General features: G+C 32.4%; 1 protein-coding gene across 4 annotated transcripts in view; it reads right to left on the bottom strand.

Annotated features, from left to right (window-relative positions):
- The window catches only part of CSMD3 (CUB and Sushi multiple domains 3), an 831,873-nt gene that overhangs the window by 4,207 nt on the left and 801,154 nt on the right, over positions 1-26,512 (bottom strand). For all 4 annotated transcript variants that reach the window (XM_054692020.1, XM_054692021.1, XM_054692022.1 and 1 more), the window contains 10 exons: positions 26,290-26,463; positions 23,685-23,858; positions 22,678-22,751; positions 17,135-17,246; positions 14,697-14,876; positions 12,639-12,704; positions 7,420-7,578; positions 5,489-5,601; positions 3,143-3,230; positions 972-1,107 (listed from right to left, as the gene is read on the bottom strand). In XM_054692020.1, coding sequence (XP_054547995.1) covers positions 972-1,107; positions 3,143-3,230; positions 5,489-5,601; positions 7,420-7,578; positions 12,639-12,704; positions 14,697-14,876; positions 17,135-17,246; positions 22,678-22,751; positions 23,685-23,858; positions 26,290-26,463 — 1,276 coding nt within the window. The remainder of the gene's footprint in view (positions 1-971; positions 1,108-3,142; positions 3,231-5,488; positions 5,602-7,419; positions 7,579-12,638; positions 12,705-14,696; positions 14,877-17,134; positions 17,247-22,677; positions 22,752-23,684; positions 23,859-26,289; positions 26,464-26,512) is intronic.

Here is a 26,512-nt window from a genome sequence, read left to right as displayed (position 1 = left end):
TTTCATGATACTGTGTATGCACTAAATGCCACTGAGTTGTACACCGACAATTGTTCAAATGGTTTAATGTGTATTTTACCAGAATAAAAAAAGATTGTCATAACTTGCCTCATAAATAATTTAACTTTATCATTAATAGTCTGCTATTGACAAGATTAAAAGCTGTTAATACACAATTATTACAAGTTCCTATAATATTAATTGAATCATTCTTAGATAAATAACTGGCATTTATAATAAAAGCATTAGTGTTTAGAAAAATGCATTTAGGTAATTTCATTTAATTATTTGGTTACCTACATAATTTTTTTCTAGATACAGTATGCCCTCAACAGTGGAGAATTAAAGTAAAACACAGTAAAGTCCTTCACTAGGATGTTGTAATGGGTGTAGTGAACAAAGAATTAGTAATAATACATAGAGTCATGTACTAGATACATCACAAATATAACATATTCATTACATAAACTCCATAAAGCAACAGCAGATGAAAGTGAATGTTACAGGATTTTACCATCTGTCTGCCTGTGTCTGCCTGTGAAATTGGTGAATATTGTCATGTGAACTAAGAGAGTTAGACACAGTTTCTTTATACTTCTCTAAATAAATCTGGCAGCTGATATCACCTTTTCAATTTAAACCTTAACCTAAGTTTTGTAACTCTAAATTATCACTATGGGTAATGGAAAAATAATTTGTACAATTAGTTATGTAGCAGGAAATTGACAGGCAGAATGAGGAAGGGTTAAATTGAATGATCGGGGAATCTATCAGAGTAACGTATCTTTGTGCATGTGGGGGTGGTGAAGGGATGGGCAGGGGAAATGAGGTTTTTATCAATTGTGATGATAGCTGGCACACAGAAATTGCAACAACCCAGAAAAAGTGGAAATTTGAATTGTAATTTAATAGTAAAGGAGTATGAAGGTTAGATTTGGGAAACATTTTGTACTTAAAATCAACAAACTTACCTTTGTTTATAAAGATAAAATCCAAATCCTGCAAATATAAGTGCAAAAAAAGGCACAAGAATAGCAATGGCCACAGAACTACTATTTGTACCATGAGGTTGATTTAAAGAATTTGAACCTTCTGACATATTCAGTCCTATAAAATAAAAAGGAAATTATAAATACAAAGTTAATTCTTTTAATCACAATTAATTTCTACATTCATGAACCAATTATTTTCTTCCTTTTTCAAGATAACTATTTGGACATGTATATAGTAAACAAAAATAATTCAGAAACCTTTCTACTTATTACCACACAATTTGACACACTGTGTACTATGTGTATTTTTTCTAAGAAAGGAAACAGAATAAAAATGAGCAGAGTCCTGAATTGAAGAATTTATATGACTGTGGGAAGACTTAAGAAATATAAACACGTTCATACATTAAGCAAGAATTAATGGTCAATGTACTTAGGTAGGGAAGGAGAAATTCCATCCCATGGAATTGAAGAATATTTCTCAATGTCCTACAATATGAGCTTGACTTTGAAAAATCATTAGAATAGTGAATAGAGGAGAAAGCAATACCATCTTAAGTCTACAAATGGGAAGATGAGTGGCATATTTACAGAATGTGACGAGCAATCAGTGTATCTGTGGAAAAGGACATGTTCAGAGAAGGAGGCTATAACGAGGAGTTATGGTTACATCATGAAAAGCATAAATGTCACTGTAAGGAGCTCAAACTTATTGCCCACTTACAGTGAGGAATAGTTGGAAGTGTTTTCGAAATAAAAGACACAATAATAAGATATAGGCTTTAGAATAGTGACTAAGATAGTATGGAATTGAGGAAGTCCTTACCAGAGCCAGGGAATATTTAGAAAGTTGTAGCAATAACTCAGATGAAAACAGATATTGATATATGAACTACAACACTAGGAAGAACATCAAAATAAAGATTTAAGGGAACATTCTGTGACTAAAATCATCAGAACTTGTTTGTGAGGTGGATGAGATAAGTAGGCATAGTGTTAGAAGTGCCCTAGTTGGGACAAAGTAAATGTTGATGATATTAGCACAGTTAGAAAATGAGAAAAATCAGGTTTGTCAACATTTTGGCACAGGGACTGGTGGAAAATGGTAACAGTTCTTTTACAGAAGGGAAGAGCTTTTTTTTTTTTTAATAGGTTCTGTTTAGATATGTGGGTTTTAGATGCTTTGGGGAATGTTATTTGAAAACATTTTGCATTCAATTACATGATTGTGTTAATATACTGCATTAATGAATATTTTACCCTCTTTCTAAAACAGAATTTTAGGCAAGATATTATCTGAAATGGTGTCATGTTATTATTGTTCATTTAGAGAAAAATAATTTCCCTATTTGATAATAATATTCATCTAAGCCATATCTTAGCACAGGTTGAAGAAAGTGCATTATTTTATAGCTTATTTTTCCAGTGATTCAGTATATTTTATGTAAAGGTAATAGGGCTTTAAAAATAAATGTCAAATAATTGTTTTACAGTTTGAATTCTTTATTTTAATGCCACAGTATAATAATGAGACACAGTACACCTTATGAAAATTACATACCAAAAGTTATTTTAAATACGCTGAATGAAGAATGACAGTACAATTTAGAAGAGCTGGAAATAAGAATGACAAAAACTGTGCCGCCCATCACAGAAAATTTACAAACCTGACAAGCATAAACCCCCCAAAATGGTCCATTGCTCAGTTATTTGCTCTTTCTAGACACTATGAGCATCTTAAAGTACTGCCACATTCCTAGAGAATTAAGAAAATTACAATATTCAAAATGAAAATAATTATTTCCTTTCTTATGAGCTAGGATAAAATAATTTAAAGTTTAAAATTTTCCTTTATATCTATACCAATTTTTTTTTTCCTTTTAACTTGCTGAAGGGCAAGGCAGTTTGTCATGTTTATGAGAAATATGATGAAAAGCCAAACGCTGGACAGAGTTGGTTATTTCTCTGGACACAGGGAAATAATATTCTGAAGAAAGTGATTATTTAAAAGGTTATCAAATGCATTAGTGTATAGTCCTGACAACGCAAAATTCAAACTGTAGTAATGCTGCCTAATGTACAGAATCCACTGTATTTTTTTTTTTTTATGATGTCTGGAGAAGTAAAGGAATAATATATGAACACATTACCCAGTCTTTGTAGTCCAAACTGCCCATAATCTTTCCCTTGAATAAATCCTTGAAATACATATGTAGCTCCATCAGGCTCAGCAGAAACCTAAAAATATAAGTTTTATTAAATCTGCAGATTGGCCAAAATTGTTTTCCCAGACTTCACAGATATTATGCAGCATCCCTTCCTCGACAGTTTTCTGCTACGGAAAACCCAGCACATTGTACGAGTTTGTCATCACTTTTAAGTAACTATGTTATTGGGAAAAAAGATCTTGGATTACTAAGATAAAGTTATAGATATATAGATTTATTTTAGCCTAAGAAACATCAAAAATGTCAATGACATGAAACGAATGAGACAAGTATCAATTAAAATAATGTATTAGTGACAATCTAATAGATTACAGTTCAGCATATATTGACTTCTTCCTTTTACCATCATCGATGGGGAGAATATAATTCCTATCTTATTGAGTTTAGCTTGAAACTATGATTTACTTTGGCCAATGGAAGTCATAATAGGTCAGATCCAAGTCCAGGCTAGCAGAAACAGGTTTCTTATTATAATAAATGAAAAAAAGTTAGTCACAAAGATGACACACTATATTATTCCATAAATATGAAAATGAGGAACGGGGCATCTAAAAAGACAGAAACAGATGAGTGGTTGCTTAAGGTTGAGGTGGCAGTGAGGTATACATGGGTGGGTTGATAGCTAATGGGTGAGAGTTTCTTCTTCAGGTGATGAAATATTCTAAAATCAACTGTGATTATGGGTACATATATCTGCAAAAACATTATCGTACACTTTAAGATGGTGTACAATAAAGAATATAACAATTATAACTCAATAGAGATGTAAAAGCCAGCAAATAGAATTTATGACATATCACATAAGAGGAATGAGCTGCAGGTAGCTGCAGTTCCTCCAGAATGGAACCCCAGAATGAAATACCTGGATAGACCTGAAATGTGTGTAGAATCCCCACAACTGACTTCAGATGTAAGAGAAAAAATGAAACACTTTTTGTTTGACCCTGAGATTTCTTTGACTGGGTCGAATGCTATAAATATTGAGCATTACATCTCATTTAAGGGAGTCTAAATTTTAAAAATTACGTCATAGGCATAGTGCCATTTGATATCACAGATAAGAATTGATACATTTCAGGGGTCCCAATGATTAGTAACATCATTTTACCCTGAGGTTTGCTCTATTTAATGTCAATAAGCTATATAAATCATCTTTGTAATTATAAAAGTTATAAAAAAAGGTTTAAGTCCTCATACTGAAAAGCTGAATATCATACCAACCCATGCAGGGAAGCCTGACATTTCATAGCAAGTGATTTATTCCCTTATTAGCAGATATCATACTCTGGGAATGGCCATTTTTAAAAATAAATGCTTCTAAAAGTAAAAGCTCAAATTCTAACATTTTAATGGATGAATTAATGTTGTTTCCTAGATGAAAAAATCCAAATAAACAATATGAGTGCACTGAAGACATAAATTAGCCCTGATTCCATAAGTCACACTACCGATAGAGAAAGGGGGATATTATTTTTCCTTTAAAAATCAAACTTACTGAAACCTTAATCAACTTACTATCATCTTTCCTGCAAGGTATTCTTAGGATCGTTACTTTAGAGGATATGATCAGAGCTCCTATGTTCATTTTTCAGTTAAAAACTCCTGGCACCACATGAATATAAGACTTGCTCTTTCCAACTGTCAATTTAAACACTCCATTCCCTTAAGTTACTGACTAGGACATGGTGACTCTAGGCTGAAGCTCTGATGATAACCTCTCCACAGGAATCAATTCACATATCTTCCTCTCCACAGACAACTTTATAAAATATTTGAAATTTGAGCTTCAATTTAGTAGACCTTCTTATTTTTTTCTGATTCATATTGTTACTGTTTTGCATATACCAGATACCATACACAGGGATCCCAGGCAAAGAAGGAATCATATTTTATCCAGATTTAGCTAGCATAGTGCTAACTGCAAACAAGACACATTTTGATGAAACCAATGAAAAGCTATGTGCATACCTCCACACAAACATTACAAAAGAAAGCCAAACATTCCAGAATATAATAACCCTAGGTTTGACACTTTGTTAAATATTTATACTGGATAACTTTTTTTTCAAAATAATTTACCAATAATAGTAATATTGCCTCTATATATGTATGTTTATAGCATATATAGCACATATTATATAAGACATAGCACAAATGATGTGTGTTTGTACTGGCACCTTTCGAAATTCCCTTTTTCTGTATAATTTTCATAACAAATTATAAATTTGTTGTCAAAATTAGTAGCAAATTTTACAGAACTCTACTTACAAAGCCATCCATGGCCCAATTTTCCTCCTTCATTTTCTTCATAGGACCATGAGCTGGTACTTTAATCAGAGAGATGTGTAACATTAGGCGAGCTTCCTGGCTTTTATATACCCCTGTAAAATGTAAGGACATTTTAGTATACTAATTTTCTAAATAGTTATGTTTTATTCCACTATCTATAACTTCTTAAATATATATAACTCATTATATATATATATATATTTATTTTATTCTTATTTCTTATATAAAATAAGAATAAAATAAATAAATAAATAAAAGAATATAAAACATATCCAAGTCAAGGTTGCCTTCATCCCTAATTTTTTTTTATAAACTGGCAATACACATTTATATCTGTAATCTGAAGCTAAACTATTTAGTTGAAATGTGACTCATTAACTCACTTAATAGTTCACGTATGTAATAAATATCATAAAAATATGCTTGGAATATAAAGATAATGATACATAGATCTTGATCTAAAGGAAAATACAGCTAATAGGAAAAGACATAAAATTCATTAAAAATGATATTGCTGTGAAATATTATAATTGATTTACAGGGGAAACAGTCACAGTAATTTAAATATTCATTTTTTCTATATTTTTTGGAATTTGCTTAAATAATTTTCTAGTTTAGAGGAAGCATAGATTTATTTTGCATTTAACTCTATTACAGAAAAACCCTTTGTTTCAAATTAAATCAGCAATCACAATTTAAATGCATTTCTCTTTGTCATAAAGTTTCTCTCAATTTATACACTTTAATGTATTGATATATATTTTAAAAAATTATACCAATACAATTTAAAAATATATTAACTTCTCTACTTGTATATTTTAATGCAAGATCTATTAATAATACAAAATGATACTTGATAGTTCTAAAATTTAAAAAATCAATAGGTTTTTCAATTTTATTTTCCATTCTATTTATAAAACAGACAATTTGATCTTGTAACTACAAAGGATATATACATAGCCAAGAAGTTTTATGTATATGCTTCATATGTACATTTATCAATATTTTTAGAAATAATGAATGGCAGCAATAACTCAAACATCAATGGCATTAATTCATCAAGGCTCATCTTATCCCCATGCTATTATAACTTCTGAGATACAGTAATTAACTGGAATGTAAGGAGATGTCCTCTTAAAGCTTATATTGTTGGAATATTCAAAGATGATAGGATATTATTTGACATGACAATACAATTTCAGATAGTGAAATAAAGAAAAATGAAGCAGGAAAAACTGTCTAACACTAAGAATATATCTGACTATGTAAAGAAAAGATTACTTTGATAAGGTTATCAGAATATCACTAAAGAGATGACATTTGAGAAAACATGAATGATAGACAAATCAGAACACCAAAAATAAAGAGAGAAATGTACATTATACAGAGGAAACAGAAACTAAGAAGATCAAGCAGGTGGATGGAGCTCTGGATTCATTATTCCCATTTAAAGTAGTCTAGTGTTAGACCTTTCCTGTCTTAAACTTTGGTGACCACCTAAACATTGTTATTTGAAGACATGACTTTGTAGCCATAAAATGGCTTGCAAATCACTGATCTGGTCTGTTGGGTGTGTTAGAGAAATTTACATATAATGGTCTATTAGAGAGACTTAAGTGTAATAAAGTTATTTTCAAATTAAAAGTTTTATTGTAATTTATGATGCCCTATTCTACCTCTATAAAAATATTTTTGAGAGACTTTATTTCAGGATCACAAAGTTTTGTGTTTGTGCTACAATATTCATGCATCAATCAAAAACCTTATACAGTCTTATTTCTGGAACAAAAAACTATGGCTTACAAAAAAATATAATATTTCACAATAGAAAAAAAAACCTAATAAAAAGGATGAAATCACCATAGAAATAATGTCATGAGGGGGGTTTTGGATGCTCTATAATGTGGTACCTGATAGTAGCAGTTCCATGTTGCTATTGCTGAGTGTAGCATTGACTCTTCCAGTGGAAGCATTGAAACTAGTAATTGTCAAGGTCATGGGCTGTTTCCTTCCTTTGAAATTATAAGAACCTTTCCATATATAATTCTGAGCAAAAACATCATCAGGAACTGTGAATAAATTAAATAACATACACATTAATCTTATAGTGCCCTGTAAATATAAACATTAGATTAATGAATAGTAATTTATTAAATAATGATATTTTGCTAAATACACAATACTGAATACTATAAAATGAATTCTTCATGTAAAAGTGTTTCCTTTTTTTAAGATAAATCAAAACTCTGAAAACATAGATTTGTACATGAGTCATCAATAAGAGATAGACAATAGCAATTAAAGTTATGAGGTTATCTGTAGAGCACAGCTAAATAGTATATTTATTTATATTTGGTCTCCTATATATCTTTCAGAAAGAAAATAAAATTTTACTGAGCCAAGTCAGTTTATATGCAAGTGCCAAAGTCCAGCTTTGCTTTTAGAAGTGGAACCAATTCACAAGAGAAAGCTACTTCAATTGCCCTCTCCTCCCCTTGCAAAGTGTCTTTATAAAAATGGCAGAAGAGGTTAAGTATCAGCACTATGAAACTATCCATAGTCACTGCAGCATGAGTTCGATCCCCTGGCAGGGAGCAAACACACATGGCACAGTACACCTGTCTCACCCGCTATTCCTCTCAGCAGTGTATTTCAGTCAATCTGCCTGTTCTGTTCCCTACTCTGTCTCTGGTGAATCCTCTCACCACCCCCATCTGGCCTGTACTCTAGTTCTTGTATGCATAAATAAATAAATCTTAAAAAAATACCCAGTTCAATTATTACTATAATAGATGCTCCTGAGGAAGAACAAGTTTCCACTCTACAGACACCCCAGAAATCTTCTCTCAAAGGGGCCGAGCCTATCTGGGTTAATGAATGAATAATATAAAATCTAGGGAAAGCTATTTTTTCCCCTAACAAGTTATTGACAATTTATCACTTGATTTTCCTGCACGTCGTGTTTCTTACTACTCAGACAAAGACCTTGAGATTTCAAGTTTTCTTTGAATTGTATTCAGAAAGCCAGTGAAGTACAATTATTGGAGAGAATGAAAATAAAATATGCTCAAGAATTGAGTTTTTTACTGAGTGACTCTATCAACATGAGACTGAAGATTAAATGAGATACTACATATGAAGTATTTAGTTAAGTGTTAGTTGCTACCAATAATTATTATTATTATGTAAATAAAATTCGGGGACTGTATTTATATATACAAATATACATGTATACACACACATGCACACACACATACATATATTTACTAGACATATAGTTTCATGAAAAGTCCATAGTCCTGATTCTGTGACTCTTTCCAAGTCTTGCTTCTAGTTTTAATCCTGCCCCAAATTTTAAAATACAGGTATATTCTCTGTGTACAGGGGAACCTTATCTAAAAATTTGATACTGTGTATGATAGAGCCTTGATTTAGTGAGCACTCCAAAGAGATTTTATTTTAAAAATAATGAAATTGGACATGTTTTCAGGAGGAAGTGACAGGTTAAATTGTTCAGCACTAGAAATATAGGGAATTTTAGGGTAAACAAGCTCTTAGTTGTGGAGATAAGATGAGGAGCAAGGGAGAAAGATATTTTAACAGCAGTGCCTGGCAAATAGGAGGCATTCGATAAATAATTTTGTTGTTGTCTCTCTGATTGTTTATTTCCCCTGGCTTGTACTGTAATTACTCTTGGTTACACCCGAACCTTTTAATGAAAATCTGCTACATCTAATGATGTTGTCTATGGTGTTTAGGGAAATTAAGTAGTGTTTGTTGAAGGAGATGACAGAGAACTTCAATGGTGGGAGAAAATAGCAATGTAAAGAATAGGATTAATCATTAGTGTGTAGTTAAATATTTAACAATTGGCTCTCTGAAAAAAAAAAATACCACACTCATTTGTAGTATTTGCTAATTTCTAATGTTTAAATATTCACATAATGGAAGATTTCAAGCTACCAACATGACATCAATGAACGTGGAGTTTGGAAGAATGCACAAAATTGTCTTTGGTGAGCCTCTCTCTACCACTTGAACATACCATCTGCAACTTCCACCTTGCCTGCACATAACCAAGAAATATTATTCATAACAGGATGGGAGTGGCAGTCACTATTCAGTCATTCATTTATATGTACAAAGGAAACGATAAGGCATTTTTATTATTAATTTTGCAAACCAGTATTTTGAAATTTAAATGTAATTGTGTGTTTGGTAATTCTTCACAAGCTCTAAAGTGTTGTCCAACTATCATTTATGTGAATAGATATCTGTGAAAGGAGGACTGGTCATGATCTTTCAAGACACATTTGAATTTAAACTTCATTTAGAGGTTTAACAATATTACACAATCAAGTATCATGCTCCTGACTTTAGTATAATTGCCAAATTTCAGTCTTGTTACTTTTGAGTAATCTAATCCCCATGGTTCATTCGTGATTTTAAATGAAGTGCTTCTTCTACTGTTTTCCCATTTAAGATGACATTTGCTCTAGAATTTTATAGATATTTTTACTCAGGTTAAAGAAATTCCTTTTGTTGCTAATTTATTTAGACTTAAAATATTAATAAATATTGAATCTCCTAAAATATTTTTGTGCATATATTACAATGATCAAAATATTTTACAAATTAATCTCAGTGTGATAGATTACTTTTACAATTTATTTTACATCAAAGTAGTCCTGCATATCTATTATGCAACTAATTTGATAATGATATATCATCTATACCATAAAGTTGGATTTGATTTGTTAAGATTTTATATGGGCTTTTAAAATGTATAATCTTGACTCAAGTGGGTCTGTGACTTTCCCCTTTTAAGATACCTTCAGTTGAGATATTAGTGTATGTTGGACAAATGAAATGAATTTTCTTTTCTTTTTTTTTAAGATTTATTTATTTGTTTGTTTGTTTATTTATTTATTTATACAAGCACTGGGTACAGTCAGAAGCGCGGGAGGGTGAGAGAATTCACCAGAGACAGAGCGGGGAGCAGAACAGGCAGAAGGACCGAAGTACACTGCTGAGGGGAGCAGCGGGCGGCAGGAGAGGTCTGCGCGCCATGTGGGACCCTCCTCCGGTGGCCGGGGAGCAGCCGGGGATCGAACCAGCGCTGCAGAGGCTGTGGTCAGCTTCCCAACCCAGCGCTCAACCGCTGTGCTACCGGGGAGGCCCTAAAATGAGTTTTCTTGACCACAAGAGTTTTTATGAAATTGGGATGATCCAGACCCATTCTGTTCCTTTAAAATTTATTAGTAGTAGAAACATATGGTTCTGCTTTTTTGTGTGGAAACAGTTTTAACTACTACTTTATTGTTATATATTTATATAAATTATCTTTTATTAGTCCAATAAGATACAATTTTGAGTATTTTTTCCATTTTAATTTTCTGTAGGTTGATGGTTATTAACAGTTTCCTGTTAATGTATTTCTAATTTAATCTACTCCTTATGTTTATATTTTCTTTTGTTACTGTTTATTTTGTTTCTTTCTTGATAAATCTTACCAGAAAATTTTCTACTTTATTTTTTCAAAGAACTACTTTTGAATCTCCTGAGATTCTTCCATTATATCTTTGCTTTTTAATGTATTTGTTCATTTTTCACTACATCAATATATGCTTTTTTTAAGCTACCCAGGATACTATTTATATCTTCTTAATAGGGACACTTACCTCACTAACACTGAGGATTTCCCTTTTTCTAGTGTACTTAGGACAATATATTGCCAAACCATATGATTCAGTTTTCAAGTTTCTATAGTTTGTTTCCCAGCATAATTAAATTATATTTTCCACTTTAATTTTTTCTTTTGTTAATAAGTTATTCATAGAATTAATTTTGTCCTTAGTTTCTAAACATTCAGGAATTTACATATATTCTTAACTTTTGATTGCATCATGGTTAGATGAGACCTAAATTTGCTTTGAAATTTGAATAGATTTATTGCTAAGTATATTTGTTATAGATTTCCCATATTCCTTTAAGAAAAATTATGTGCTATAATTATTTGAAGCAGAAAATTTTATACATGTATATTGGGTTCAGTTTATGAAATATGTCCTTCAGTTCTCTCTTTTTTTTTTTTTTTTGGTCTACCTTATTTATTTAATGCTGACCACTACCAATCTTTTACTAAAGTCCATGTTTATATTTGATATGCTGGAGCTACTATTTAGAACATTCATCAACTCCTATATAAAGCATTTCCCTTGGAAAATTTTTGTCACTGATAGACTTTTATGGTTTTCTGACTCCATTGCTACCCTTCTTTTGTGATGTTGATGTATTCTTTGGTTGCCTACACACACTAGTTTTATAGAATGCACATTGAGAACGTCTGAATCTAACTAAAATGTATCCTAACATTATTCCTGGCTCAATACAACTGAGCCAAATCTGTCTCCAATGTTAAGATTACATACCAGGCCTTTAATATTTTTTTATAATTTTTCATTTATATCATTTAAAGATAATAGTAATACTAAAATAGAACACACTCATATATTGAGCACTTACTGTGATTTAAGCATTTTTTAATGAAGTTCATTTATAGTAATTTAATATTCATGTCTTATGTGTAGATATAGAAATGGAGACGCAGATATATCAAATATATTTTCTATCATCATAGGCTAGGAGACATATAACAGAATTACATCAAAACTGTGTGACTTCAAGCACATGTTTTAATGACTAGATTAGGGTCTAAAATGTATTTTTTAAATCAAATAACTGAAAATAAATAACTTCTAGAAATTCCTGAATTTTTATTCTTGTAATGAATGCATTTAGTTCTATTATAAAAAATATATATATTGAAAAGTTTTATATATATATAATTTTCATCTTAATATGTTAAATGAAACATTGCCATTATTCTATGTCATTTGTTGATACACTTGAAGATAAGTCTTACTGAGAGAACTATAAATAATGTTTTTGGAATATTAAAATTCAACACCTTATAATACAAATTATCAAATTTCAAATTCCAAGTAATCAAATGCTTAGCCTTCCCATACTGAATATATTTTTCTAAATAAATAGTCACTTTATTGAGAACGCAAGTAGCTCACTTTTATAAATCATGAATTCTAGAAAAACAAATGAAAATACTAACCACTTAGCTTTGGGCTGGGCGTTCCCAGTGCAGGTCTAGGATCTTTCACCAATATTTTGGAACCAGCTATGAAAAGAAATGTTCACACAGGTTAATATAATTTATAACACATATCACACATCATAATGATATCACTGAAATAGGCAATACCAAAAGAAGAACACGGTGAAGAAAAATGTTAGGAGTTTAGATTTGTATTTACTGAGTATTGAAATGTCTTTGAGGAACTTGAGAGGTTGACTAAAAAGTAAACATAAATGAGCTAGACATATTAATTTGTAAATAATCTCCACAGAGAAGACTATTGGAATCATTGATTGAATGAGATTACTTAGTGAGAGCATACAGAATGAAAGGAAGAGAAACTTAAAAATAAACATTTTAAAAAGCATTGGTAGAAAAGAATAAAGGTGGCTGGCTAAAATTATGAAGGAATAAAATGCCATTTGTTTAAAAAATACTTGTAGAACACTTCAGTGATACAGATGGTAAAATTTTAGTTGTAAGCACATTGAACAAATTTTCTATATCTATTGAGAGTATTTTCTAGTTGAGGATGGATGGATAAAATGAAATGATAACAGAATGAAGAAAGACAATAACAAGTAAATAAGTAAGAGAATAATATCTTACATATTAGTGATATCTATCATGAAAATATTTTTAAAATAAAAAATAGTAATGTTCTAGCTAAGAGAAGAGAATATGAACTTTATTTTTTTTTAAAGATTTATCCATCCATGCATACAAGAACTGGGGTACAGGCCAGAGATGTGGGGGTGAGAGGATTCACCAGAGACAGAGTGGGGGGCAGACCTGGCAGACTGACTGAAATACACTGCTAAGGGGATCAGCGGGCTAGGCAGGAGAGGTCTGCTGCACCATGTGGGTAGCTCCTGGCGGGCAGGGATCAAATTCGTGCTGCAGAGGCTGGGGACTGCCTCATAGTGCTGTGCTTAACCCATTGTGCCACCAGGGAGGCCCGAAGGAGTGAACATTTCATGAAGGAGAAAGTTATTCACATTTGTGATAGTAACATAATCAGGAATTAGGAGGTTTCAAAAAAATAGGAAGGGGATCTCCCTGGTGGGTTAAGCACCACACTATGAAGCAATCCACAGCCTCTGCAGCACGAGTTCGATCCCTGGTCGGCCAGGGAGGAAACCCATGGCTCTGCAGACCTCTCCTGTCTCACCCCTGCTCCCCTCAGCAGTGTACTTTGGTAAATCTGATTGTTTTGTTCCCTACTGTCTCTGGTGAATCCTCTCACCCCCTACATCTCTGGCCTGTACCCCAGATCTTGTATGCATAAATAAATAAATAAATCTTTAAAAAACAGGATGGGGTTTATTGATGACCTTATTGATAATTCTAAAAAAAAAAAAATGTGCTTTGCTCTTTCACTGGGGAACATAACCCTTTTTCCTCTGGTAAACTTCGTATATCTTGCCCAGATAGGGTTTGTACTAGTCAAACTGCAACAGATATGAATACTTCATTTAGGTCTGGCAAAAACAACCATATCACCTTGGCTGAGTAATGGATATTAAGATGAAGTCCATTCAAAACTGTGACAAGTAGACTCTTGAATGGCATTTTCCTGACCACGCTTCAGAAATGGCTCTTTACACCAAGAGTACTCTGCCCAGTAGGAAAGAACCCAGGGATGCTGATAGCAATCTTCTTTACTGTAGTGAGTTGAATAGTGTACTTTGAAAATTCTATTCACCAGGAGTCTGAAAATATGACTTTATTTGAAAACAGAATCTGTAATGATTACATTTGTAGTATTTTATTATTCAGCTCTAGAAAACAAATATATCTACCATGAGCAGAGAACTAAGAAAAAAATAAAAGCAGAGTATGGAATATAAAAAAGACTTGAATAATATGTCTATGGCTCTGGGTTAAGCAGTATCCACATCACATCTACTCTTGTAGTTGGCCAATAAATGTCACTTATTCCTCAGCTGATCTGAGTTGTTTATGTCTTCTGCGTCTAAGGGATTCTGATATAGTACAATATCTTTGTTCAAAGCATCTATGGAGAAAACTTACCCTCACAAACAGGAACTTTTCCAGTCCAGGTGTTATCAGATCTACACACTCTATGTTCGGTTCCACCTCCTAAGAAGAAGCCAGGCTGGCAGGTATAAATTAGTGTATACCCATGGGATGGAAGGTCCATTCCTACTACATTTGCATGAGCAGGAGTTTCTGGCTGTTTACAGCTGTGGGCTATATTTTAAAAAGACAAAAATGCTCATTATTTATGGATTGTTAAGAAAAATCTGAGTCCTGAGTCGTGATGTATTTTAGAAGTATGTCAATGCTTTCATATATAAATATATCTTTCAATTGTTATTCTAATGAATCAAGGGAAATTCACCAATGTATATAAACATTGGTTTCATAGGGTAACTTTTTCTAAATAACCATTCATGGACCATAAGAAGATGTAACAGTAAACTGAAGGGAAAAAAGAAAAACTGTGGGATAACTACTCTCATAAATGCATACACTATCACCATTCTAGAAATCACAATGGATAAATGCAGAATATCTCTTGAATGGCATTTTCTTGACCAATCTTCTGAAATGGCTCTTTACACCAAAAGTACTCTGCCCAGTAGGTATGAACCCAGGGATATGCTGATAGCAATCTTCTTTATTGAAGTGAGTTGAATAGTGTACTTTCAAAAATGCAGTAAGATAGCTTTTATATTTTGTGAAATCCAGTTTTTCTTTGAGTTTAAGAAATATTTTATGATTCTTAAATTTGATGATTATTTTAAATTAGCAAAAGGTATTTTCTAGAGTTAAATCTACCTATAGTTCATTATCTGTTGTTCTGATATACTTTCTTACACAGAAAGTACACTTTAATGACTTTTTTACGTGTGGAATTTTCTGATAATATTCTAGCAGTAACTTTTCATTCATTTAATATTTTATCCTTTTTCTCCAATTTTCCTCCTACTCCCAATTCTCTCCTTTGAGTTCACTACATATATACTTACCACACTTACTGGCCTTACCCTCAAGTTTACCTGTTTTGTGCTTTATAAAGACCTTCTTTTTTTGTTTGTTTCCTCTGAACAGATTTACAAACGATTTCCACCTAAACAAGACTACATTTCTTCATTTGATCATAGATATAAATCCTTAAAGATGGTCTCTGAAAAATGTGTTCAGTTGACACATTAGTTTGGAAAAAAAAAAATATTTCCATTTTTCCCCAATGGTGATTCACAAAGCTAAAGTAATAGCAAAGAGTTTGCAATGCTATGCAATAAGCATTGTATTATATGGTTTATGCTTAATATAATTCAACTAATGGCAATTCATCATCATGGGGGAAATACTGTTATGGATAAGCACAAATATGTCTGTCTTTGCTGCATTTTCAATCCGCACATTGTGAACATACTAGAAATTCTGTGATGCTTTGCAGTAACAAAGGCTGTTTATCTTCACTTAAATCATATCCCAAATTCAAGTCCTCAGAGAACTTTGGTTTACTATGAAAGATCTTGTTTCATCCCTCACAGATGTTCTACCATACATGCTCTGAGAAATCTTCTTTTAAGGAATTTTGTTATATTTAAATATAAGACCATGTGATGGGATGTCTCAGTGGAATGCTCTCTTGCTTTTCAGTATGTGGAAGATCCACAGGGCCTTCAGGAAGAACCAGGATTGTTTGTATTGTGTGAATAAGGGAAGAGTAATTCATGGAACTTATTTGGACTTCAGCTAATCCTAAAAGCTAGATTCAGTTATGATGAGTATTTTGATTCCATCTTACTCTTTTTCCTCTAAGAATTTAGAAAGATAAGGAAGGAGAGTGAAAGAGGTAGTTTGGGGGAGAGAAGGGATAAATAAGTCACCAGGTTAGATTTATTTTTAACTGTAAGTCAGAAAATGTTCCTTAGTGACCTTGGGCTTTGTTTTTAATATGTACAGTCCTCTCAACTTAGAGTCAATGATATTTAGGGTATTTAAAAACCCTGAAAAAGACTGAGATAGTATTCAAATTTTAGGTCATAGTGTTCATGAATATTTTCTTTCAGAGAGAAAGAAACATTTTCTTGCAGAGAATTTCTTTCTCACAGAGTTTCATAAATAATAAAAGGTTAAGTGTATCTTTATTGGAGCCTCTTATATCTTGCAGTATTTCAGATTATTGGCACATATGAATCTATTTACTATCTGTCACCTGTAAGTATGATGTGACCAAGCTGAATACAGTAAGTTTTCAAGGGGAACAAAATTGTGCCTCATGTTTTCTGGTATCTTAAGAGAGAGTGCTCTTCAGTGGGCATAGAATTATGATATAGTAAAAATAAAATTGTTTACATAAGTATATCTCATAATAATCACAATAACTAATGTGATACAGCAACTGTAAAAATGTGTTTATTTTCATATGTGGAAGGAAATGTACAGGTGAGTCCTAATCCATGATATGTATAATTTTTGGCCATGATACTTACGTATGCATTCAGGCTGAATCCCACTCCATGTGAGGTCAGGAAGGCAAGTGCGTGTTGTAGACCCTTGAAGAAGGTGTCCTTTTTTGCAATGGAACTGTACAACACTTCCTACCTACAGCAAATTATAAAGAAAAAAAACAAATATTCCAATGTAACTTCAACGATAAAAACAACAATGAAAACTTTGGATATAAAAATGTTTCAAAAGATAGTCTGCAAAGTAGAAGCTGTATAGAAAAGAAATTGAAATCTAATCTTTTAAAAATTGGGGGAAAATCAAGACTAGAAGAAAAGCTTAGATCTCTTTATATATATATCATCATTAAATATCTGAGTTCCCAATGCAAATCTAAGTATTGATTTAGAAGAAAATACATGATACCAAAATGTAAATATGCAGTATATGAATAAGGGAGAGACAGAGTTAAACAAAAATAGATCGATAAAGATGGATATAGATATGGAAATAAAGATAATTAAAACACAGGAGATAATAGATATGAAAAGCAATAAATGCAATATGAGATTAGAGGCAAAGGGGTTTAGTCATTATTAAATGATTAGAGGTGGAGAATAAGATAAGGGATATTATTGTTTGCCATTTCCACTTTCCCTAGCAATTAGAGTCTGTGAATGCTAAATTGCTGTCTTAGGGCTTAACACCCAGATCCTGTTTTCTGCCTTCCACTTTATTTCCTACTCTGACCTGTTAAAGCAATATGAAACTAAGCCTAATGTGACATAAATTTTTAAAATTTCCTTTGGACCTTGGGAGTAGATAAATTCTGCCATTTCTCAAAATCCCATTACCACCCAGAACAATGAATGCTACACCAGAAGCATTCAATTCTACTAGCTATTCTCTGATAACATTTTCCTTCTAGTTGTCTCACATTGTTTCCCATAACACCTTCATCTTAATCTTACTACCTTGATACCTGAATTTTAGCCAGGGTTACTATTGCTCAACTCCAGGGAGGGGACATAGTTCACATAGGACCGATATAATCATAATCCTCCAATTTGTGCTCCCGAACATGTTATTCACATACTCTCTAAAACTATACAATATGGTGCTACAGATTTTCACTTTCTGAGATAGCCTAAATAATGTGACTGATCTTAAAGCTTGGCTATTTTGTTCTTCTGTCAAACTGTTTCTACAAACCAATTACCTGTCAACCCAATAATTCTACTTTATTTTAGATCAATGTTATTGGTGCCTTCTTTGACTCCATAAATCCCCCCACCAAATATTGATAATTTTATCTGTTAATTTCAAGAGGTCCCCTTCTTTTTTTCCCACAATGTGCTTTAGTCCTTATCATTTCTTTTTTCCTGCATGTTTTTGTTCTTAAAGTTCAGCAGGTATCAGCACTGGAAGACTTTATCAAAAGATATCTGAGCCAATAGAGAGCTTCTGACTATGTAAACCATGGGAAGACTTTGTATTTCTAACAAGTTCCCAAGTAATTCTGCTGCTCCTGGTCAGGGACATAGTAGGAGAACTATGGTCATAGACAATGACAATAATCATCTAACAAGTCTCCACTTCTCCAGTATTGACCCAGGAGAGCTGCCAATTTTCTCTTTACATTAGAAATCATGAAATGGTTTGTTCTTTGAAAGGTACATTTGGATTATTTCATCAAATTTTTGCATTATTCAGATATTAGAAACAAATTACACATTTTTTGTTTTTATGCATAAGATTTATTTCTTCATTTCTATAAAGTTCTCAACTCATATTAAGATCACCTTAGATATTAACCAGATAATGTAGAACTAAAATCCATTTCAGGAATTTCTATATACCACTAACACATTTAATAATTATTTTTGTAAAAATTGCAAAAACATTGTTCTCCCTCCTCTACCTTTCAGGGTATGATCATATATCTCTAAATCACATACAATGTTGAAAACCAATGTTACCTAAATTAAAAACAAGAAAGTTTAAATGCGTATGTTTGCTCATTCATTTGTATATTATATGGGACTACTATCATGCAGAGCTGAAGAATTGGCACAAAAAAAAAAAGAAAATCACAAATATACCAGATATCTAATATATCAAGTTATACACATTTATAATTTTTATTCATAATTTGTTATAGTCAATTAAATCATCAGTTTAATTCAAAAAGAAGTGCATTAGTACATAATTTTATGAGCAATAAATCAACTTCATAGTATATTTTATACACTGCCCTATCCCTTTCCAACTTTATTCAATGTCAGTTTGAAATTATGGCTTCTTGTCATATGCCTTTCTGACTCCAAATAATTTCAAACATGCATAATATAATTTGATTATTTGTAGGAAAAAAGTAACATCATAGAAATTTCTATATCTAATTAATTTTTCTAATAAAATATTTATGCATAAATTATAATTAATCTAGATGTCAATCAATCATTTGACAGCTACTCCCTTTAACTACCTATCTATTTTCTTCCAACAATTTTTCCAATTTACAATATTTTGGATCAAAAGGAAAATTATGTTGAGTACTCTTTTTCAATATGAGTTTTCCCATATATCAAAGGTAATTCATTTTTATATGGTCACACTTATATGTATATCCAAAAATCTACATGTCTATATAGAAAAAGAGAATGCATTAAAGAGATTAACAAAAAACTGATTTGATTTCCATTGTGATTACTAAGTTTCTTCTTTCTCTTGTTCCTTCCAGAAGTGAGCTTCCTAGCTGTGATTTTACTAAGTCACTAATGGTCACCTGATTAAATCAGGGGTGTTCACCAAAGTTGGTATATTATTCTCCCTCTGAAAATTTGCAATGGAAATTGAAACAGTATATCGCTTTCTGTATATGACAGATGTGAAAATACAGAGGACACATACTTGGTCACATTGCCAATTTGTACAGTTTTCAGACTGATGAGTCCTCTTGATTTCTTCTCCTTAGAGTGTGGGACATACCTGCACATGACTTGTAATGACTTTAGGCATAAACTAACTCAAAATTGTTACTTGTAAGCAAGAGTTTTTCTAGACTAATAGAGATGTATTTTCAAGTTATACAATACCATATGTATTTTGAACCCACCAATAAATTGCTATCAGTTAAAATTATACAATTTTTAAAAATTCTGTTGGCTCTACACAGATTCAATAATTAAAATTAGTATTTTTATACAGACATATCGACCATATGCATTTTAAAAAGTTGATGTACCTGATTTAATATATTTATTAATTTGTAATTTTAATATATCAATGTAATTAGTCTATTTAGACCTTACTATACTTTAAGTGTAGCCCATTCATATTTATCTAGATTGAATACACTGATCTAATAAATATGTATTGGCCAAATAATATGAATTCAAGGGAATTCAGGATTATATTATCTTTGATATTATATTTTTCAATGATTGTAATAGAATTTTTAAGATGTTGAGTGACCATTCTAATCTGATGACTACTATGAAATCAATCTTATTCATTTCTATTTTCATTATTTTAATGGGTATTTAGTAGAAAGGGGTCATATTCTTCAGAAAATCCCCTCATTTAGTGCACAGACATCAACATAAAATTCTGTTTCATCAGGATATTGTCACTGGGTTTTTCTGTCATCAAAATAATTCAGTTTGGTCTCTTTGTCTATATGATGAAGACTAGCACTTTTCAGCTAGTTACAGATTTTTCAGTGTTTACATCAATAAATAAAACATTTTATTGAGGTGCAAGTCTAAAGTTTTCTTAACACGCTGATACAATAGAGACTAAGACACTTTTTTACACTGTTGTATTATCTAGAGAGGCCTGAGGCAAACTGGAAGAATTAGAAACACTATTAAATCAATGTTCATACTGTGCCCAAACTGTAGATAAATGAAAACTATTTTTAGCAGCAAAAAATGGTGCCTTTGATGACTACTGCCTTTAGAAATGGATGTTCTTCAGGTTCACACTGAGTTTCAACAAAATAGTACAATTTAGAAAACCCTGCAATACAAGGCAACTGAGTAATGTGTAAAATATCAGTTTCATTTTGGAATCAGTATGTGCTTTGGCTCTCTTTAGATGCCTATCACAAAAAGAATACACTGAATATTTACATAAAATCTAAATTGGAAAAGGGAGAACCAAAAAGCCAGTCATACATGGTTGGGCATGTTAGTAAATTCTAACACAGACAACCCAACTATGTATTGTATATTAATAGGTTGCAATTTATTTTTCTGAAATTTCCCACATCAATGACAATGTTTGAAATATTTTAGTATTACATACACCTTATAACACAAACATATTTTAGTCTTATTGCCCTATTGATTAACTCCCTTTTTTTAAATATTTTTCTAACTCAGAAGTCTCCCTCTGATCCTCTTTTTTTAAGATTTATTTATTTATGCATACAAGAACTGGGGTACAGGCCAGAAGTATGGGGGATGAGAGGATTCACCAGAGACAGAGCAGGGAACAGAACAGGCAAACTGACCGAAATACATTGTTGAGGGGAGCAGCAGGTAAGACAGGAGAGGTCCGCTGCGCCATGTGGGGATCAAACTTGTGCTTCAGAGGCTGCAGATAGCTTCACGTGCTGTGCTCAACCCCTTGCACTATCAGGGAGGCCCTATCCTTTTTTCATCTTTACTTTTCCTCATAGACCTCACATCTTCCTTATAGTATTTGCTCAATTTTTTCCTCACTTATTTTTATTTTTTCTTACATACTACTACTTGAGAATTTTTTTATGTTCACAGCTATCCCCAATTTTTCTTTTCTTTCACTGTCCTGGTAAGTTAAATTGCTTTCTTTTTTAATTTTTTTTAAATTTATTTTTGCATAGAAGAACTGGGGTGTAGGGCAGAGGTGCAGCTGAGATGATTTACCAGAGACAGAGTGGGGAGCAGAACAGGTGTATTTACTAATTACATTTCTGAGGGGAACAGTGGGGAAGACAGAGGTCTGCTGCACCATGTAGGTTATTTCCCTAGCTGGGGATCGAACTCAGTCTACAGTGGTGATAGAGCTGAGACTCAATCCCCAGGCCACAAAGGAGACCCTATGCTGTTTTTCCTCTTTCTTTCTTTTTTTTTTTTTTTTTTTTTAAGATTTATTTTATACAAGAACTGAGGTGCAGGTCAGAAGCACAAGATGGTGAGAGAATTCACCAGAGCCAGAGCGGGAAGCAGAACAGGCAGAAGGAGCGAAGACACTGTTGAGGGGAGCAGCGGGCGAGACAGGAGAGGTCTGCCGCGCCATGTGGGGTTCTCCCTGGCCAGTGGGGAATCTAATGGGCGCTGCAGAGGCTGCGGACAACTTCGCAGTGCAGCACTCAACAGCTGCGCCACTAGGAAAGCCCTAGGCTGTTTTTCTTGAAGATATTACTTTTCCATTAGTTCCCTTTAACTTCCACTTGGTGCCTGTTAACTTTTCTTTATATGTCTATGAATGCAGATATGTGTGACATCTATTCTGTTTGTGCCAACAGGATTATAAGTGCTTAAAATAAAGAATTCTTTTGATCTTGTTTATACTCAAGGGCAATATTTAAAGTACCCACTTGAAATCCAAATGTATTGTTCTGAGACCCATGACGTGGTACTCCTGGGTTTTCACATGAAGTCCGAGTGGGTTCTAAAACAAACAATAAAAACAGTGTTACTTTAAAATTTATATGTTTAAATGTGTATTTGTTTTACACATACCAACAAAGATTGCAAATTATAGTGGCATATTTCTATGGAAAGAAGTCTGCTCATTATTTAAGCAATAATATCAAGTAGACTGTATTTTATATACATTATGCAATTTTTGAAACTTGAACTTTTGTAATATAAAAACACTTGACATCTAACCAATACTGTGATAAAAAGATGAACATAGAACACATCCAAAGAACATTTGCTGAAGGGACTTTGCTGAATTAAAATCTCAGGTAGGCCAATATTCCCCTCAAGGAGTCAGCTTTCCCTACCCTCTTCCCAGAAAAAGAACTCTTAGCTATTTGAATTGTTTTCACTGAAAACTGTGTAAGACTGAGATCTAAGAATGGTAGGATCTGGTAGTCTCTGAATTGGCTACTTTGTATGACAGATAATTTGGTTAGTTTACCTATTGTGGCATTTAATTTTAGAATTACAGAAAGGTACTTAGAGTAATTTTGAAATCAATATATTTTTATATTATGGAGCAATTTAATGTCTTTTGATAATTTATTATATAAAATAATAAATGAACATATAGTGATAAAATAATATATGCTTATTAACTATAAAAATATACACTAATGTTAGTATTTAATAATGCTACTATCTGAAAGCGCTTTCCTTTTACATTTTACTTATAAATAAGAAAATTATTTCAAGTGTTTCTTTTGAAAATTTTAAATTTTAAAAATATCATTTGTTTTACCAGTTTTCATTTCCAGTGCTTCTAAATGCTTTTATATTTTGAATGTGCTTTTCATATTTAGTCAACTACAGTTTATAGGAAAATAAAGCTATTAGAAGCCACTGTTATCTATTATATCAAAATTACTGAGTGCAATCAACCTTTAATTAATGTTACCTATGCAGTGAGGTGATGAACCACTCCAAGTGCCATCTGCCTGACATATTCTGGTACTTGAACCCACTAATATAAAAGGTGAATTGCAGCTGAATGAAACCTCTGACTGGTATATAAAGCTTTTGCCTTCCCTTTTTCCATGAGCGGGTATACCAGGGTCACCACAAAACTTTGCTGGAAGTGAAAAGAAAGACAATTACAGCACAGATTTAGGATTCATTAGAGCAAAAAGTCTAGAAGATTTAGGATTCATTAGAGTAAAAAAGTCTAGAAGATTTAGGATTCATTAGAGTAAAATGTCTAGAAACAGTACAGTTGAATGGAATATTGCACTAACATGACATGCTGTCCATGGTAATGTAGCAAATGAACTTTTTTAAAGCTGTTCACTACATGAAGAAACACAAATGTATGACTCATTATACATTTGGTTTATTATCTATAACATTGTTTGTAATTTTCTTTGTTTTGTTTGACCAGAATCAAATATATTTTTACGTATAGGCTGCAAAGTGGTAATATATTACTGAAAAGCCATGAAATTCACAAATAGCTCAGAAAGAATCAAATTGTAATGATCTGGGTTATAGTCCCCACATTGCTCTCTTTGTAAATGTATATAAAAGACACAGGTCATTTATTTGATCGTATCCTGGTAAACAATCAGAATACCTATTTCAGTAATATGGTGCCTTTGTCTTTAAAATATTGTGGGGTGGAAGGTTTGAGTGTTTTTTTTTGTTTGTTTTGTTTTTTTTTTTTTAAGGGAGAAAAGGCCAGCAGTGTCCTCATATATATAAAAATAAGAATCTCAATGTTCTACAACAACCACAGTCGAGATGAACTTGACAGGATTTCTAATCAAATTGATCAGATGATGCCATTCAACACATATTTCTTAATTACTAAAAGCCAAACACTATTTTAGGTAGTTGTAAGAATTTGGACTAATCAGTAAATAAACCAAGATTGCTATCCTTATAGAGTTCATATAATTTTGAGGGAAATTAACCATCAATAAAAATAAATAAGTAAATACAATAGCATATGGGAAAGTGAAAAGTCCAATGAGGGCAAAGAATGTGGGAGAAGACCAAGACTGTATGTGTGTGGGTGTGATATATAGCAAAGGGTGGGAGTGAATTTTACATAAGATTTGGGGGCAAAAAACAAAACAAACAAACAAACTAAAATTTAGTCATGCTGACATCCCAGGGAAGCATTTCGGATAAAGAAACAGTGATACCACAGCCCTATGCCTGGCATCCCAAGATGCTGGAGTGAGTAAAAAGTCAGTGAGGCTAGATATTGAGCATGAGATAGTGAGGTATGAGATGAGATCATGTGGTTTCAAATTTAGCAGATAACTGAGGCAAAACAACCTATATTGTATGTTTTCATTTTATTGTAGTAAAAATATATAACATAATTGGTCAATAATCAAATGTGTACTCAAATTTTAAATTTATAAATTCAGCACCTGAAAGCTTATTTTCTTATAAAGCTCATAGTAATGACCACAAATGCTGCCTTCGATGGTTATAAATTGAGTGATCATAAAATGCATCATCCAAATGTACACAGTTTTGAGAGAGAGAAAGCAGGGCTCTAACATATCAGGGCAGTTGGAATAAATTTAAAATTATTCCAGGTAACTGGAATGTATAACTATCCTCATTACAGAATACTTGATGTTGCAAGAAAGATCTCTGTGGAAATTCAAGGCTAGGAGCAGAGTATATGAGGGAGTAGTAACAGGATAAAATAAGATGAGGAGAAAAGAAGTCACATGAGGCTGCGGCATTTCACTTCTATTCTGAATTAGATGATGACTCTGGAGAGTTCTGAACAATTTAAAAAGTTAACTCTGCCTAACATCAGGGTCATGGGGACAGAGAGTGCTCCTTTATTCCTCACTGGGAAGTAAAGGAAGACTGAGACTAGGATAGAACTGGACATCTGTGAATGAACCTGTCAAATTATGTCCTATAAGGATGTATGTGTCAAGCAGAAATCTGACTCTTGTTTTGTTTTGTACAATTCCAAATCAGTTTCAAAGTCATACTTGCTGGGATATATAGTATATAACAACCCATGTTAAAAAACAAACAAACAAACAAATATTTACTTGCTTACTTAGTAATTTTAGATGTATAAACACAATCAGTATCAAGGTGAATACCCATAAGAACTTGATTTGAATGAACATGTAGAAGTGACAGAGTTGTATTACCGAAAGAGATCTGGAAGTAAACTGGAACATTCATCAGAGATAAATTGCATAGACAGATAATTTTCCACTTAAAATTAGTCTCAGAGGGTATCTGCTTTGAGGAATAATTTTTAAAAATAAGGAAAAATGCACAGTAACTTATTCTAAAATTTAGTCAGCTCAGAAGGAACATTTGAATTACATGAAATACAACTATTGAATGTTATTAAATATAGATTTTGTATTGAATTTTAATTATGCATTGAAAGAGCTTAACAATTTCATATTCTAGTGAAATTTGAAAATTTTAAGTAACAATATTTAAGCAAAATAGGTCAAAGAGAGCAAGAAAATGGAAAAAAATATAATTTTAAGAGTGGAATTTATACTTACGTAAGCACTGTGGTACTTCCCCACTCCAGGTACCATTCCCTACACAGGTCAAAACAGCAGGAAAGGATAGTTCATAGCCTGGAGAACAGATGTAGCTGATACTAAAGCCCCAGTCAAAATTTGTTCCTTCCAACCTTCCATTAGAAATCTGGGGAGGAGTTAGGCAGGTAACAGCTGCAATTACATTAAAAGCAATTAGACACAGCTGTTGAAATATCCTGGG

The sequence above is a fragment of the Talpa occidentalis genome, unplaced genomic scaffold (assembly GCF_014898055.3).
Source record: "Talpa occidentalis isolate TD23 unplaced genomic scaffold, MPIMG_talOcc4v2.1, whole genome shotgun sequence".
Classification (NCBI taxonomy): Eukaryota; Metazoa; Chordata; class Mammalia; order Eulipotyphla; family Talpidae; genus Talpa; species Talpa occidentalis.
This window is presented reverse-complemented; position numbering and strand designations above follow the sequence as displayed.